Source organism: Boleophthalmus pectinirostris, unplaced genomic scaffold (assembly GCF_026225935.1).
Source record: "Boleophthalmus pectinirostris isolate CB_2022bp ecotype Guang Dong unplaced genomic scaffold, ASM2622593v1 HiC_scaffold_19, whole genome shotgun sequence".
Classification (NCBI taxonomy): Eukaryota; Metazoa; Chordata; class Actinopteri; order Gobiiformes; family Gobiidae; genus Boleophthalmus; species Boleophthalmus pectinirostris.
Window position 1 is genome coordinate 8714711 of NW_026571140.1, and position 17154 is coordinate 8731864.

The following is a 17154-nucleotide window of genomic DNA, read 5'->3' on the forward strand; positions in this document are numbered from 1 at the left end:
CATTAAAGTGGGACTAAACACCTAAACTCCGCCCACAACCACATTCCAAACAAAGCTGGTAAACTGGGCAGCACCTGGAGGAGGACGGGCGGGGTCTGGAGATATAAGGCGCAGTGTGATAGGTCTTACAGGTATCCATGCAGACAGGTGTATGACATCAGAAACGGGGCAGTCTTGTGTGATGTCACCAACTACTGGAAACTGCAGGCAGCACAAACTTAGCTTTTTGATCCGAAAGCTGCAGATTTACCTATAGTTTGCAGTAACGTTGCCACAAAATGACTCATAACAGTAGATAATGTTATTCAAACACCATGTACACAGTGTAGTAGTGAGAAAAGTGGGTTTAGTGTTTATATCCACTTGAAGTAAATAGGTTTATGTATATTAGTATTTGCGCGAATGTACTGTAACAAAACACAATTCTAGGTAATTGATGTAATCCCTGGATTGTGACATCAAAGAAATCCAATTGGAACAAGGTGCAAAAAACATTGAAGCTTCATACTTTGATCCTTTAATCTGCATGTTTACAAATCCTCCTTAAGAGATGTCGGTTCTGATGAGTGCACCTGTTTTAAGGCATTCTATGTGATGTTTTTGTTCAAATGGAGTTATTCATATATTCTTGTTCCTGGGTGCCTACTGTACATTACAGCAACATTTTATAGAGTTTGGTCATTTTTCAAAGATTTTATGAGAAAAAAATAGATGCAATTTTGAAGATTCACTTAGTGTTATAAGTTCTATCTGCCTAAACCAATCAGAACACAGAATAAATTTAAATTGACCAATCACTGTCAGTTGTGTTGCCACTCCTCCTTGTTGTATTTCAGAAGACAGAAGCATTTTTGGTATATTTCAGTCCGTATTTCAGATATTTATGTCATTATAATTGACAAACATAAAAGCAAAGGAAAGTTGAAATTTAAAATTTACTTTTAATACATTTTGTGCAAGTATAATTCTGTTAGCCATTAGTTTGCTAACTAAGAAAACTATTTCAAGCTCAGGGAGCCTAGAAAAAAGTGGACAAATAAGTGGTAAACAAGTTAATATTCAAAAAATCTTTATTTATAACTGAACAGCAAAAGTATATTTCTAAACTATTATTTAGATCATATTTATTTGTAAACTTGTGTATATGATCAGAGACAGGCTGCTTAATAATTTCAAATTCACTAGTTAAATATTGTCAAAATATTTCACATTTGACTTTTAAATATGTAGTGTTGATCAAAATAAGCTGAAATCTTGAACATTGTTTTTGACATATTTTGACAGAAATTTATGATTTCAAATTAAGTATGCGCTTTCAGAATTAGTCTTTTATCTGCGAAAAACCACTTCCCACAACATCCACTTTCCCAAATGTCACAAATGCGATTTCCTCAGTTTAGACTCTCCTGGGGATGCCATTTATTCCCATGTTTTAGATAAGTGTTTCTTCTGTTTCTGCTGTACAAGTGGTCAAAACTTTAAACCTAAATACGTCAGAAGCATACAGAACGCAGATAAAAGCTTCTCATTCTAAAGGAAAGAATTGTCTCAGTGTTTAGGCTGTTTTATATTGTGAATAGTCTTGTAATGTGTGAAAGATCTGACGTTGTATGTGTGCTGTTGTGTGCTGATTATGCATTGTATTCAGTGTTCTGTCTGTGTACTCGTTGTGCTGCAGCCTCTTGACCAGGGCGTCGTTCTAAATGAAAATCGACCTTTCTGGATAAATGAGGTTAAATGAAATAGAGTTTATAGATCCTTGCCCCGAGCCTGAATATGGGCCCAGGTCCAGATTCCTCCTGTTGCTGAGTGATGCTGCAGACAAACAGAGAATGAGGCTGGGACCGAGCTGGACTTTGTATTGTTGCATGATGAGATTAGACTCCACATACATTATGAGACTATGGTTTAATCATTAAAATAAAACCAAATAAAGGAAACAAATATTGATTCAAAAATACATTCATAATTTTATTAATGTCCGGTTTGATTAACGTCCACTACTAGCCCGTTTAGCTGCAGAAGTCCACCTCTACCGTCCATCTGGAGCTTTGTCAATCTGGTAAAATGCTCAGGCTTTCCTCTGTCTTTGATACATCTCGGTGCAACAATAATCCACAATGTCTGAAACTCCATAAAGTTTGTTCATTATGACCCACGCTGTTAGTTTCTAGGGGAATTCTCCAGCGCTCCATCACCACTGTGGGGTTTGAAGGTGCATGCTGGGATTGATTGCATGACGACACCTGCGGGACCGCTATTGACTGTATGTCCCTGTAATACTCTTTAAAGGGACAGTTTGCAATTTTGGATATAGGGCCTCATTTCCTAGTGAGCCAGAGTACTATAGATGTGTGGAGACACTTTTTGAAATAATCCATCCAGTCCTTGTGTTTCGAGACGTCACTGGTGCTAGGCTAGTGTATGTCAATGGCCATAGTTAGCCTGCCACTAAAAACAGTCTTACCCACTCCACAAAACACCCGAAGCAAATCTATTATTACACCAGATTGACAATGTAAATGTCTGTGTTGATAGAATAATTTTTGAAGTAAAACCAACCTTACATTTGAAGGATTTATGTCTGAACAGCAGCAGCGAGTTGTACTTCCTGATAGAAAGCTTGGCAGGGGTCGACTGATATCACCTAGCACCTATTTTACCAGCTCTGTAATTTGTTTACCTGCAGCTGCCATAGCGACACATAGAGCAGAGGAAGAAGCCTGTTCCAGTTATGGCCACGTTCATATCATCACAACTAACTAGAGCAGAGTAAAATTCCACTGCTGCAGAGAAAATAGTCCCTCAACATGTGATGATTCATGCAATACAAAGTTAGTTTTACTTCTAAAATTATTCTATTGACACAGACATTCACATCGACAGTCTGGCATAATAATAGATTTGCTTCGGGTGTTTTGTGGAGTGGGTAAGACTGTTTTTAGTGGCAGGCTAACTATGGCCATTGACATGCACTAGCCTAGCATCAACAACCTCGCCAAATACAATGACCGGATGGAATATTTAAAAAAGTGTCTCCACACATCTACAGTACTCTGGCTCACTAGGAAATGAGACCCTATGTCCAAAATTCTGAACTGTCCCTTTAATACTGATGTGGCCTTTAAGCTGCTGCTCACACTCTTACTCTTTATTCCATATGTGCTGTGCGACCCAGCCCCGGATAAGCGGACGAAAATGGATGGATGGATAGATGGATGAAAGTCTTTATCTCTTGTTTACACTGAGCTTATTTATGGAGTTATATATTGGGTTTTGCTCCATTGTATTACACATCAAAGCTCTGTGGTGTTTGATGCTCTAAATGTAATGTAGTTGTTTTTCAACTACTACTTGAAAATTGACAATAGCAAATTTGCCTGAGGTCATGTATCCTATTCTATATGTTAATAGGGTTTGCCAAAATAAGTGTTCAAACTTCAGCCTAAACCCTTTCAGTCTGTAGAATAATTTTAGTGCTAGGCATAATTTCTCTGTTAAATCATTGTGATATAATTAATGACCATACTAAGAAAGCACAGACTTTTTTCTTTTATTTCCTAAGCATTATCTTAAGATTTAAAACACGAGATACCAAAGCAAAGCCACTCAAGAGCACTTTTAAAGGAAAATAAAATACAAATGAAATTATACTGCACAACATGTTTCCTTTCGGCAGCAGCTTTTCAAACAAACCCACAATACCTGAAAAGGAATGTGTGAGAGGAGCATCACAACTGAACACACCAGCTCCCGGCCACGCCTCCCTTGAGCCCAAACCCCGCCCCTCTGTATCCAGGCCACGCCCCTCACTCAGGTGCGTTACCTGTTCAGACGGAGCTCTCTGATGTGTGCGGACCAGAGCAGAGGAGCACACTGAAGCCATGGATGAGAGGGAGGGCACGCCACTGGTGAGAGCTTTGTAGTATTGTAGTACTGTATTGTAGTATCTGATGTGTAAGCTTCAATTCATTGTCATTGGCTTATTCAAACGTATTCTTTTGGGGTAATAGTGCATATTGTAAAGGACAGCATGTTGCTATGGCTGGGTTTTCTATGTCAACATATTCTGATATTCTATTAGACAATCATATGTAGTACAGATTTGAGTCAGGTAAAATGAATATTGTTGAAATACAGGTCAGTAATCCATAAGAGAAATGATCTGGTTCTGCATTTGTGAATTTACTTTTTTCATCACGTTCTAAAGTCTGAAATCAACTTATCAAAGGATTGTTGCCATAGCGATTAACAATGTAAAACTAAAATATTACATCTTATGAATGAGGGGGAACGTTTGTGTTTCCATAGTGGTTGCACAAAGGACTGCTTTTCAATCGGATAATAAATGAATGAATAGAAAATGCATCAGTCATACAGTATATACTGACTCATATACACTCAAAGAATGAATAACAACACAATTCAGTTTTACTTGTCGGTTCATTGGGAAGTCATCAAAGAGTTTACTTTCACGTTCTTGGGCGCAATTACAAAAATAAAGTACAAATACACTGCAAACTCAAAAAAGTTACTAGAACTCAGAAAAAAAATAAAAAAATAATTATAATTGAGGCAGTCGATTGCCTCACTTATTTTAAGTTGATAAACTTAAAAGTCACAGTCTTCCTGAATGTAAAAGGTGTGATGGTTTGCTACTTGTACCTTTTGATAACCGCTGAATTAAAAGTGCTCATTCAGCTCAACTATTTGCAGTTAAACTTTTCAAACCACTGGAATGATAAAATTTTCAGTTTTGTATGTAGTTCATGATTTTGTACACACATCCAGCTGTATCTACACACATTATAGTATACATATAGACACATTATAGTATACACACTGTAGGAGGGGGATTTGAACCCAAGTCCCCCATGTGAAAGTGAGGAGCTATCCAGCTGATTGCAATCTAAACACAGTAAATTATACACATTATAGTATACATATATTATACTATAAACACATGATATTATACATAGAGACACACTACACATATATTAGATTAGACACACCTTAGCAGGGAGATTAGAACTCAAGTCGACCATGTGAAAGTCAGGAGAATTACCAGTTGAGCTACTGAAAATGTTGAATGGAATCTAAACACAGTAAATTATACACATTAAAGTATACATATATTATACTATAAACCCATGGTATTATACAGATAGACACATTATACATATATTAGATTAGACACACCTCAGGAGGGGGATTTAAACCCATGGTCCCCACATGAAACCCAGGGGATTTACTGGTCTATATATAATATGTATATAGTTTAATGATACATACATACTTACATACATTACACATTATCACATACACACAGTACATTATACACACATTACATTATATTTTTTAATTACTTAATTATTCTAAATTGTACCTCATCTATGTTTTAATTTATGTTCACCTACACTAGTTTCCTTTAATCAAAACATGTTACTTAAAATTACTCAAAAAATTAACATGTTACAGCAACTTGACAGAATTAAGTTAGTAGGACTAAAACTTTGAGTGTACACGACTTAATCTATTTAACTACATTGAACGTTCAGCTTTAAGGTGTATATAGTGCAGAAAAACTAAAAATATATATGAAAAAGTATCAAAAAGCTCTGGTATAACTGTAATCACATTTGAATACATTTCCTATAATGTATTATCTGTTGCATATTAGTGTTATTACCTGATATGGATACTAAGGAATAGACTCGATACTCAGTATCGATCCCGACACCGCGATATAATAAAAAAAAAGCACTCTTTCTTTAGACAAATCAATGTGATTTTCAACATTAAATCATAGTACTTTCTTATATTTTACCATTCATTTCTGTCCAGTGTGTGACTTTTTCAGTATCAATACCTCTTCAAATGAGTATCTAGTTTCGATACTACTTTTAGTGGCTGATTTTTTATACTTTTGACAAACAACGCACATGCAACACTAGCGTCAATACTGTTAATATGATGTTTTAACTGTCCCATGAATGTTACTTCCATTAAAAATGCACTGTTTTTTTTTTTTGTTTTTTTTTTACATTTTACCAAAAAAGGAACCTCTGTGGAGTCATCTAGGGATAAGCAAAAAGTGACACAGTGCAGCGTTAAACTTGATCAAGTAATTTATTTGTTCAAACACAGATAAGCCTACCCCCGGTGGATTTACATGCTCTATTTTATCATATGAGCTCCTTCCTGCACTTACCAGGCAAATGAGCAGTTTGCATGGCCTGGGCCTTTTCCCTGACTGTAGGCAAATGAGGGCTTCCACACACTGCTCCCATGTTCAGTACTGGGTTAAACAATTTACGTATTAGTCAGGTATATTATTGCTATTATGGGTCACCACAGATTTCAGATTTCATTCTAGAAGACCCTTTATTAGGCTAATTTTGCTTTTAAAGATGCAGTGTGTAACTTTTCTCCTGGGGATGTTATTGGTTTGTCTTGAATGTTTCAGTGTGGTATCAAACCTTTCTAACTTCATGGAGACCAAACCAGACCAGGTTACCTGTCATGTTTGTGGAGAGGCAAGCCCACTCAGGGTCAGAATGCCTGTTTTTCTAGGTATTTTTGAGCTATACACCCACTTATAATTGAATAAATGTAAGGTAGAGCTGTTTAATGTCATAAAGTGGAACGATCCAGCCAGAGCAATGACATCTCCATAGAAACAGGCAGGTGACAAACCCAAACCAAAAAGTTACAAACAGCTGAATCTTGTCTCTGAACTTTAAAGAACTCATGTCATGCAAAATCAACTTTTCAGAGCTTTCTACCTTCTAAGAGTGATGTGTGGGCCTTGTATATGTAGCCGTGTTTTTTTTTAGATTGAGTTGGTGTTTTTTTTAACAAATTGCAGCGTATTTGTGCCACCCTCCCACGTGACAACAAACTAAAGCTGCTACAACGATGACGCGGAAGCTACACCTATGACACGTTTGACATAGCAGAAGGCACTTCGCACCTGCCCCCCTCCCCCGCTCCTCCGCCCCACCTGCATTCCGCATCAGCCGACAATTCCCACATGAACACCTAAACGAAAGCGACAGCATGAACTAATTGTTATACATTGCAGTGTACACGATATAATAAGTTTATCTACTAGCGTTTATTAATACTTTACCAATCAGTAATGTTCAGCTGATGCCGACGTGGTGCTTGCGCTTTGTACTCCTCAAGGTATTCATCCAATTCCAGGTCCAACACATGCGGCTGAACGCGCTGTATCGCCATATTGAATAAAAGTTTATTCGTACCACTATCAGGGTGCACATCTGTCTCCCCCTCCCTCCCTGAGATGGCGGAGGAAGGGCAGGCTCACTCAGAGCCTACGTCACATTTGGAGGGTGGAGCCTGTGCTTTCTCAGGACGGGCGGGGGGATGAGCAATAGCCGACCTTTCATAGTTTCTGATATGTGATTTCCTCCAAGAAATCAGTAAGACTTCATAACTATTGTGCAATAGATGTTCCAAAACCTAAATTGTGCTTGTATATGTGCAGAAGATACAATGTGAAAAGAGATATTTTGCATGAGATGGGCTCTTTAACAACGGGGTGTGTCCAGGTCGGGCTGTACTTGGGGCTGGAGTGGGACAATATATATACTTTACATATACATACATATAAGATGATGGGATCTGAACCAATCTGTGACCGCTGTGGCATTTAATATCTCTGCCAGCGTGGGTAATGTCTGCAGTCTTTGCCTCATTACCATGCAGCAAAGCAGGGTGTGGGGAAAAAAGATAATAGGCCTATATTATATACTGGTACATTAAAACAGCTCCGGAGCTCCAAGATGAAAGTCTGCCTCAGTAGCTTATAGAATTTTGGATGTGCCATGACAGAACTGGCTGCATCCCTGTAAGCCCATGCACACGCACACACATCAGCCTATTTTGTTTTCTCTGTTTCTCTGTACTTTTGCCTATTACTGGACTAGTGTCTTTCTTATGCATTCCCTATCCCACATCAGACCCAAAGACCTCCTCTTTCCCCCGTTTGCACACCCCATGCATTTATAGTTCTAACATATTTCCAAATAAAGAAGGCTTTTTATCTCTACTGTATGTTACATGTTTTGTTTTTAAGTGGAATAGCTTAATATTTAGCCTATTTTTTACAATTCTGGCAATTCAGGGAACGTGCCACACCACGCCCTCAGTCTGCTGCTCAGGGCACGCCACATATTTAGAGTTTCATGCCACACGCTTGCGCAAGCTCTAAGACAAGATACGGGGGGGCAAGATAGGGCCATATTGTGCTTGTGTCTGCTACATAGTTGTAATCTATGACACCCGTGGATCATTGTGTTATAATTTTAACATTTTTAATCACAATATTCACCTAAAACGGCTTAATAAAAGAAACAAATCTGCTGGCTTCTGCGTTACAGTGTCCAATAGGAGCTGACATTGCAATAAACATGATCCCAACAAAAAGTTGTGCTGCTGAGAAAAGTTTACTCAAATTGCAAACACAAATCTGACGCAAAAACATGATTATTTTATGATTCTGTGTCCTATATGTTTAAAGGTGCACTGTGTAACTGTTTCGTTATGGGTCCATCACCTGCTTGTTTTTGTGGATATGTCATTACTCTGCCTGGAATGTTCCACAGTATGACATTAAACAGCTCTACCTTACATTTATTCAGTTACACGTGGTTTTATAGCTCAAAAAATCTAGAAAAACAGGAATTCTGACTGTGAGCGGGGTTGCCTCTCCACAGATCTGACCTGTAACTTGGTCTAATTTGGTTTCCATTAAGATAGAAAGGTTTAATACCATACTGTGAAACATTCCAGACAAAGCAATAACATCTCCACGAAGAAAAGGCATTTGACAGACCCTCCACCAGAAAATTTACACAATGCACCTTTAAGTCTTACAAAAGCAGCTTGATTGAGGCGTATATTAAACCTGCGTGTTTGAATCCGGCTGAGGAAACACGAGTTTGTATGAGCTCCTCCCTCAGGAACTCCCCTCCCCAAAAACGCTCAGAGAAATATTCACAGGACACAGGACAGTTACAGAAGCCTCTGCAGTGATGAGAGCTGATCTGGAGGTAAGACTTTTCAAAGATTTGACACTTTCTAGACTAGAATGTAATCACTGTAAATATTTGCGTTGTTTTATTTGAAATTCAAGCTAATGTAAGGGCTGTTTCCGTAAAATACATTCTTAACATGACTGCCCATCTACGGCAGTGTGACAGTTGTACTAATATTTGGAAGTGTTGCCTCCACAGAGTCTGCAAACAAACAGTGATACACAGAGCACTGCTGTAGCTTGGGTAAGTTCATGAATGTTAGAGATGATGTTAGTATTTCTGCACCATTCTGAAAGTGAAAAGAAAAACACTTAAACAAAATCAAATCCTTGTATTTTTCAGAAAGATAGGTTTGAGAACCACCAAAACACAGGCCACAGATGAAGAAGATGAAGAAGTAAACCACCTACAAATATTTGAACAGAATTATATTGTTTCAGCATACTTCCTAGTGAACATTTCTCACAATGTCATGATTCTACAAAGTGATGTGGCAATAGGAAGACTTTGTACCAGATGCCCTACCTGCTGCTGAATGTGTTTTGAGATAAAAGATAAGAAGCACACAGTGAGTTTCTGCATGTACATTTCTAAAACTCACTATGAAGAGAAGAAACATGTACAGCACAAAGTAGATAATGTGGTAGTCACATCTTATTCCTGTCTGCAGGTAGAGACCAGAGCTTCTTCAGTGTTCTAAGGCTTCAAACTGTCCAGCTCAACAGATTGTACCTGTGCTCTCTGTGTGTTTGATTCTGTTTAAGACAATACAGAACTGTGGAAAACAAAAAAATGTCGGTAACACTTTATAATAACTACACCTTATTTAGCCTTAATAAAGCATGAACAAAGACTTAATTAATAATGATTCACGCTTAGTAACTACTTAATTACTACCTGACTTAGCACTTAACTTGCACTTCATTCGCCTGTGCTGTAAATAGTAACTCAATACTTCTTAATTACTCATGAACTAACCATTTGCATGTTTACAAATGCATATTTAAGTTCACATTTGAGCATTTATTAATGATTAATAAGCTATGAGAGAATGATTTACTAATAATACAATGCAATGATCATTCAGGCAGCTGTTATCTGTTAGTTAAGTCTTTCTGAGAGCTTTTCTAAAGTGAAGGCTAATTATGCTTTATTAAGCATTTGTTAAGGTTGATCAAATTCCAGAGAAACAATAATGCATTATTAGTAAATCATTCTCACATGGCTTACTAATCATTAATAAATGCCCAATTTTTTTACTTAAATATACATATACAAATGCACACACAAATGGTTTGTTCATGAGTAATTAAGAAATACTTATGAGTAACTATTTACAGCACAGACGAATTAAGTGCAAGTTAAGTGCTAATTCAGGTAGTAATTAAGTAGTTACTAAGTGTGAATCATTATTAATTAAGTCTTTGTTCATGCTTTATTAAGGCTAAATAAGGTGCAGTTATTATAAAGTGTAACCAAAATGTCTTTGTATTCTTGAACTTATAACTCTTTAAGGATTTATGACGTTGCATGTAACAGCAATTCTGCAGTCAAAATAAAATTATATACAAATAATAACAAGATAAAAAAGGTATATTTTTGTGATAAGGTGGCATTATGCGTATAGAACAGTGGCGTCAAACTCAAACTGACAGAGTGTCGAAATTAAAAACTGGGACTGGGAAGTCATGGGCCAAACTAAATATTTACTGAAAATTTTCAACAACATCTGCATGTTTTCTCTTCTTTCGGGGTATATCATGTTAAACCTTTTCTTTATAAAATAAGGGTTTTATAATAGTTTTGCTTAAACATTTAATCCAGAACAATCCACTAACATAAAATAATGACAAAAATATAAATAAATAATGTCTCAATAGCCTGACTGTACCTGGCGGGAAGCTCTAATACAGATTTGATACGATCTCGTGGGCCAAATATAATTATATTGCAGGCCAAATTTGGTCCCCGGGCCTGAGTTTGACCTGTCTGGTATAGAACATGATTGATCCCATTCATCAACATGAAAAGAGAAAATGATCCACATAGGGCATCCAATACATTTCAAAGCCTAAACACAATTTTATTACACGCAAACACTTTCCATATTATTTTTATGCAAATACAGCGACCTTTTTCTTTCAGTGCCAGTTCCATTTCCGATAGATAGCTGAACATTACGCTAGCGAGAAGCGGATTTTCTTTTATTTATAAAAAAAAAAAAATGGCTACACAAAAACACAGAACCCTAATCGTATCACGGATTAAGAAAATAAAATTGGAGAACAAAGTAAACAGAGGATGATGAAAGCAATGACGTCTTGAATAATACTCAAACATGCATGAATCACTCTAAAACCAACTTCAGGAGGGTCAAAGAGAAGGGGAAACAACTATAATATGGTTAAAAGCTCTGAAAAGTTGCACACATAATGAGTGTTAGATAAGTTCTTTTAGTGTGTCTGATACTGCCTTGTTCACATTATAGACATCCAGATATTCACAGTCAGTTGTAAATATGTGTAAATCTGTCTTTCAGGTATAGGTTCCGTTAAAAATATATATAATTCTATCAGTTTTTGGGTGTGAACACAAAAACTAGGGTGTGAACTAACATGCAAGAGTTCATATGTTCGGGTAGTACTCTGAATGGACTACAGTAATAACAGATCCTCCTCACTGTAGACTCTAGGGGAGTTAAAGTCTATCACTCAGACAGTATAAAACGGTGACTCACGCTCTCCTCTCAGAACTGCAGCGGCCTCTTGGAAGAATGGCTCTATCCTTCATTTTGCTTTTGATTGAACTGATCCATAGTTTCAACAATGTCAACGGGCCAGTTTCCAGTAGAGCTGCACTCTACCAGGAACTGGGGGCGGGTCCGGCTGCGCTGCTTTGTTGTGGAAACAGGATTCAGTTCTGAGTTTGAACAGGAAGTAAATGGATCTTTCTATTTAAAAATACAGCATGTAAGATTGGTTAAGGTTAAAACAGTCCATACTATTTTCGGATCTATGTTATAATGTTGTTTCCTCATCACAAACAGACCTGGAGTTGTGTTCTTCTCTCAAACTGAAAACACTCTGGTAATACAAGTATTCCACTGTGTTTTTAAACTCCATACACATTCACTTAACCCTAGAATGTCCAATCTCTACTGAACCAAAGGTACAGGGTAACTGCTACCTTGAAAACCTCATGACATCACAAGGTGGAACACGGCATTTTAAGCTTTGGAGATGTAGACAGACTTATAATGACAGGGTTGGGTTGCTCAAACAAAACAACAAACTGCCGGTATGCTTTTAATAAGGTATGAGTCAAGAGGATTTTGTGTCATATAGAACCTTTAAATTTCATAAACATGATTTAGTTTAACATTCTAAGGTAGAGTTATTCTTAACTGCAGAAACATTGGACATTATGGACAAATTGTTTAAGATATTATTATTTGTTTGTATTTTATGTATTTATTTGGGGCAAGTAAAGATTTACATTCTTATACAATGGAATATATAAAACATAAGTGAAATTATAATAGAAATGAAAATAACCACAACAAAAAAATTTGCCCAAAAAGTAGTGGGAAGAAGAAAACTTATTTAAACCCACTCCCTCTCTTCTAATCTAACACAATGAGCTTTCTTTTCTTTTTCATGCATTTTGAATTAAACTAAATGAATTATTTACAAGTGCAGACAAAAAGTCACTGTTATAGCTTGGTAGTGTAACAATAAGCATACCAACAATGGTAATGTTAAGGATACAGACAGAAAGAACAGATACAATCATGTAATGGATGGCATGGATGTGTGTATCTAATCAGAAAGCTGAATGAGCCCAATTTGTGTTGTCAGTTTCAATGCTGAAATCCAGTTGTTTTAAAATGCCCCTCTCTCTCCCCAGCCCCTGCAGCCAATCATGAATTAGTGCTAATGGAGCCTCTGAAGCCCAGTGAGGGAATTCTGGAGGTTCTGAAATTTCACATGAGGCCTGTCCATATACTGAAGCTACGTTTATATGATGACGGTCTGAACAGAAGAGGCAAAAGTGGCGTTGTGTCTTCACTTTTTATTCCGCATTTAGACGAGCGTTTTCGGGAGGAAATCTGCTTGCATACGGTCACGCAAAAGTGTGTGGAATTCGATTGGGTATGCATTTCAGGTGGCTAGGTGGTGATGTATGTGACGTAAACGCGTACGCGACTTGAGCAGATCTGACTAGAGTTTTGCGTCTTGGGCAGTGTAGACGGAAAAGCTACGGTGGAGCATATTCAACTTTTCCACTCTGGTCACCGTCACCGTCTAAACAAAAGGCACTTCCGATAAATATTTTGATGTTTTTACCTGCGAGAGTTCTTGTGTAAACAGGCCCTGAGACTGATACAAACTTGTCTTCTCTTCTTGTTAAGGTTCTAATATTACACAAAATTGAATCTTTTGAGCTTTAAGCCATGTTAGAATGTTGTTACCGCCTCAAAAATATACCTAGAAGTTTGAATAACCTTTTATTTAGTTTATCTACAACTCCAAATCTCAAAATACTCTGTTCCAACTTGTGATGTCATGACTCAAGGTATATTTTTGATGAGGAAACATTATAACATAGATCAGAAAGTAATGTAATATGGGCCCTTTAATGCTAAATGTAAAATAATGATCTATGTGTGTCATAAATAAGAAAAACGCAGATGTCTTCTTTAAAAAGCCAAAGTCGTACATCCTACTGGACCTTTAGACAACAGAAAATTCCAGTTCATTTCCCTTTGTAATCATCTTTATAGTGTGACTCCAGTGTCTATGCAAATGAGTGCAGCTAATAAAAGCCTGTTCTCCGCAGCAAATGTTTAATTCTATCAATAATGAATGAAATTTGGCTTCTCACATGGAGCAGTTTATGAAGAGAATCATTCGGAGATAAACACGACGGGGATCTTTTATTACAAAACAATAACACGCACACGTCTCCTGAAAATGACCACAGTCCTCACTCGCTTCACTCTACCTCAGGCTCTTGTGCTGTTTTTAACAAGTCTGCGGGATTCTGGCACATAAAATCAAAGGTCCTATATTACGCTAAATTGGCTTTTGTGAGCTTTTAGCCATGTTATAATGTTGTTACCTCCTCAAAAACCTACCTGGAGATGTGTTTGTTTCATTCACACGTTTGAGTAACATTTTATTATTAGTCTGTCTACATCTCCAAAGCTCAAAATATTGTCTTTGACCTCATCAGGTCATGTAGTTGTAGTTTGCAAGTCAACAGGTATGATTGATGATTGTGATTCTAGTGAAGATGTATGGAGCTTAAAAACACAGTGGAGCACTTCCTGTATTACCACGTGTTATCACAAGGTGTCTGAAAAAAGAACTCAGCCTAAATATGCAGGGTTTGTGTGTTAAACATGTGTGAATGAAACAAAAAGCAACTCTAAATATGTGTTTTAATGAGGAAGCAGCATTATAAGAAATCAGAAAGTAGTATAATACGGATGCTTTAATTAGCCAGGCTGGAACCACCTAGAGCCTCCACTCGATTTCATTTCTCTTCAGCGATTAGGTCAGGAATCGGAATACAGTAGGCGGTTTGCAAGAACCCCGGGAGTTGCAGACAACGGACCGGCCAGTCAGTGAAGAGCTGTGAAGCCATGACCGGGTCCTTTTTGTGGCACAGCACAATAGTAAACAAAGTGGTCGAGATGGATGTAGACGAAGCCAGACATTCTGTGTTGGCAACGATTCCCAAGATCGAGGATTTAAAGCCAGAACAAAGAGAATGTTTAGTGAATTTTATCAAGGGGAAAGACGTTATTGTCCTTCTTCCTACAGGATTTGGGTTAGGGTTAGGGTTAAAAGCTTAATATACCAGTTAGCCCTGTTAGAGACGCATTACATACTTCACTATCAAATAGCAGTGACTGGTTAAATTGAAAAAAGTACCCACCTACAGTAGAGCAAATGAATCCTAATGGTGAGAGATCAGACTGATGAATCTGCTACGCTTTAATGTCTGTGGAGCTAAAATATATCGAGAAGTATATACCGCTGTGAGGTAATGACCATATCACAGTTAGATTCAATGAAAATGTATTCAAATGAAAAAAATCCATATTCTGTGAAGCAGGAGTGCCTGTCCACACTATGGTTTGGGGGAAATGCGTCTCTCTGAGCCATTTTTGTAGCCCTTTTTATAGCTGAACTTTTTACAGTAAATTGCAAGTAATACTAATACCTCAATAGCATCATGCTGCATTGTGATACAGACCTCCCATTATTGTTCCATGTCTTATTAAAAGGTACAAAGTAAATAGTCTGTATTGGCGCTGAAGTATGTCAGTGGGTGTCACCATGTTTGTTTTGTTTGGCTAGAATTTACACCTGGAGCTTCAGCGACACGTACCTTAGGCAAAGCTGCACACATTTGTATTTTTAAAAGCGTCAATTTACACCAGAGACGTCAGAGCTGCTCCTGCAACACCAGCCTCTGTGTATTCTCACATTTAAGCACCAAACTCTTTTATATTGTTGCATATTCATTTTCAATTGGATGAATTACACTTTAAATCATTGTGCTAAAGTTGACAAGAGAGATGATGCTTTGCAGTGATAACAAGCTGTGGCTGAGGTGCTCGTATTAATTACACTGCTCACCATTTCACTTTGGTTGTCAGCACCATGCGCCTTTTCCTTCCGAAGTTGCTCTTGTAAAGTTGCTGTCTAATGTCGTAAAGTGTTTTATATTTATCCTCTCTGGCTGTAAACGTTCTGTAGACCATCACAAGTCATTCCCTGAGCTCCTGGATGCAGCGCTTGGTGTTCGTGTATGCGACTGTAGTGGTTTTAGAAAACATATTTTGAAAGGGCATTCGAATTTTTATATCCCATACTTATTTCCTGTCTTTCTCCTGCTAAAAAGCCTGAAGATGCTCTGTAGACACGAAAAAATTAGAACTCCAACCTCATTTGAGCAGCACGTAGCATAATGACAGCTGTTGGATGCTTGTATGACACTGCTGGTGTAGATTGTCCGAGCGGTTAAAATGAAAAGTGATACTGTGCTGCTGCACTAACACACTGTTACTGCTACGGTGTAAATTGGGGGTTGGCCTTTGGCTACTCTGTGATTAGTTGCCCACCATATGTGGGGCCATAATGCACCAACAGGGGCCAAGATGGATTCTAGTGAGTTTGTGAACGCTCTTGAGGATCCATCTCTTTGTGCATGGTAAAAATGCACCAATGTCAATGACTTACTGTATCAAAATCGTCTTTTTTTTATTTTTTTCCTTTTCTCTCCATTGACTAGGTTAGGAATCAGAATACATTAGACAGTTCATAAAAACTCCACACAAACACAATCGAGTGACCAAATCAAAAAAAGGCACAAAACAGAACTAAACTATACTACACACACGAACAAAAATGGCATACTGCAGCAGCCGTGAACAGGTGCAGGCAATCTCCTTAAGTAGGGGGCGGTGGCTGCAGGTGAGGTGGGCGTAGACATGCCCCACCAATCACAAACCAGGGCACCCACAGGAGGAATCAAGGTGTGTCAGCAGAATAATTTATAACACACAAAACAAATGACAATCTAAGGCCTGGGGCCATAACAACCAGTTAGCCTCATTAGAGGCACATTACATACATCACGACCAAATAGCAGCGATTAGTTAAATGTAAAAAAGTACACTCCTACTGTCATGCGAACGAAATCTTAAGGCTGCGAGGTCAGATGGTTTCTACGAAGCAAAACTGGCTGATGAATCAGGCTAAACCATTACAACATGAATCTGATAAACTGTTGACTGACTATTTGTTTTAATTGGTGTGTCGTTTGGTCAGAACCATGTGGAAACAACTGCCTTTAAACATTCTAGGGCTGCAGTCCACTAAAGAAATGAATGGTCTGCTAAAGACCTCTGTAATACAAGCAAAATAAAAACACTATCGACCATCCCCTTTATTTTCAACCAGTGTGTTTTTAATAGTGTGCCCTGAGGGATTTTCAAGTGCACCGTCGAAAATCTAATTTAAATTCAACTATTTCACTAATTCACCGTTATTTCGTGTAATGGGCTGTCAATTTGGAG

General features: G+C 37.7%; 1 protein-coding gene across 1 annotated transcript in view; it reads left to right on the forward strand.

Moving 5' to 3' along the window:
- Positions 1-3863: 3863 nt before the first annotated feature.
- The window catches only part of trpm5 (transient receptor potential cation channel, subfamily M, member 5), a 77337-nt gene continuing 64046 nt past the window's right edge, over positions 3864-17154 (forward strand). The window contains exon 1 of the mRNA XM_055154529.1: positions 3864-3911. Coding sequence (XP_055010504.1) covers positions 3885-3911 — 27 coding nt within the window. The 5' untranslated portion in view covers positions 3864-3884. The remainder of the gene's footprint in view (positions 3912-17154) is intronic.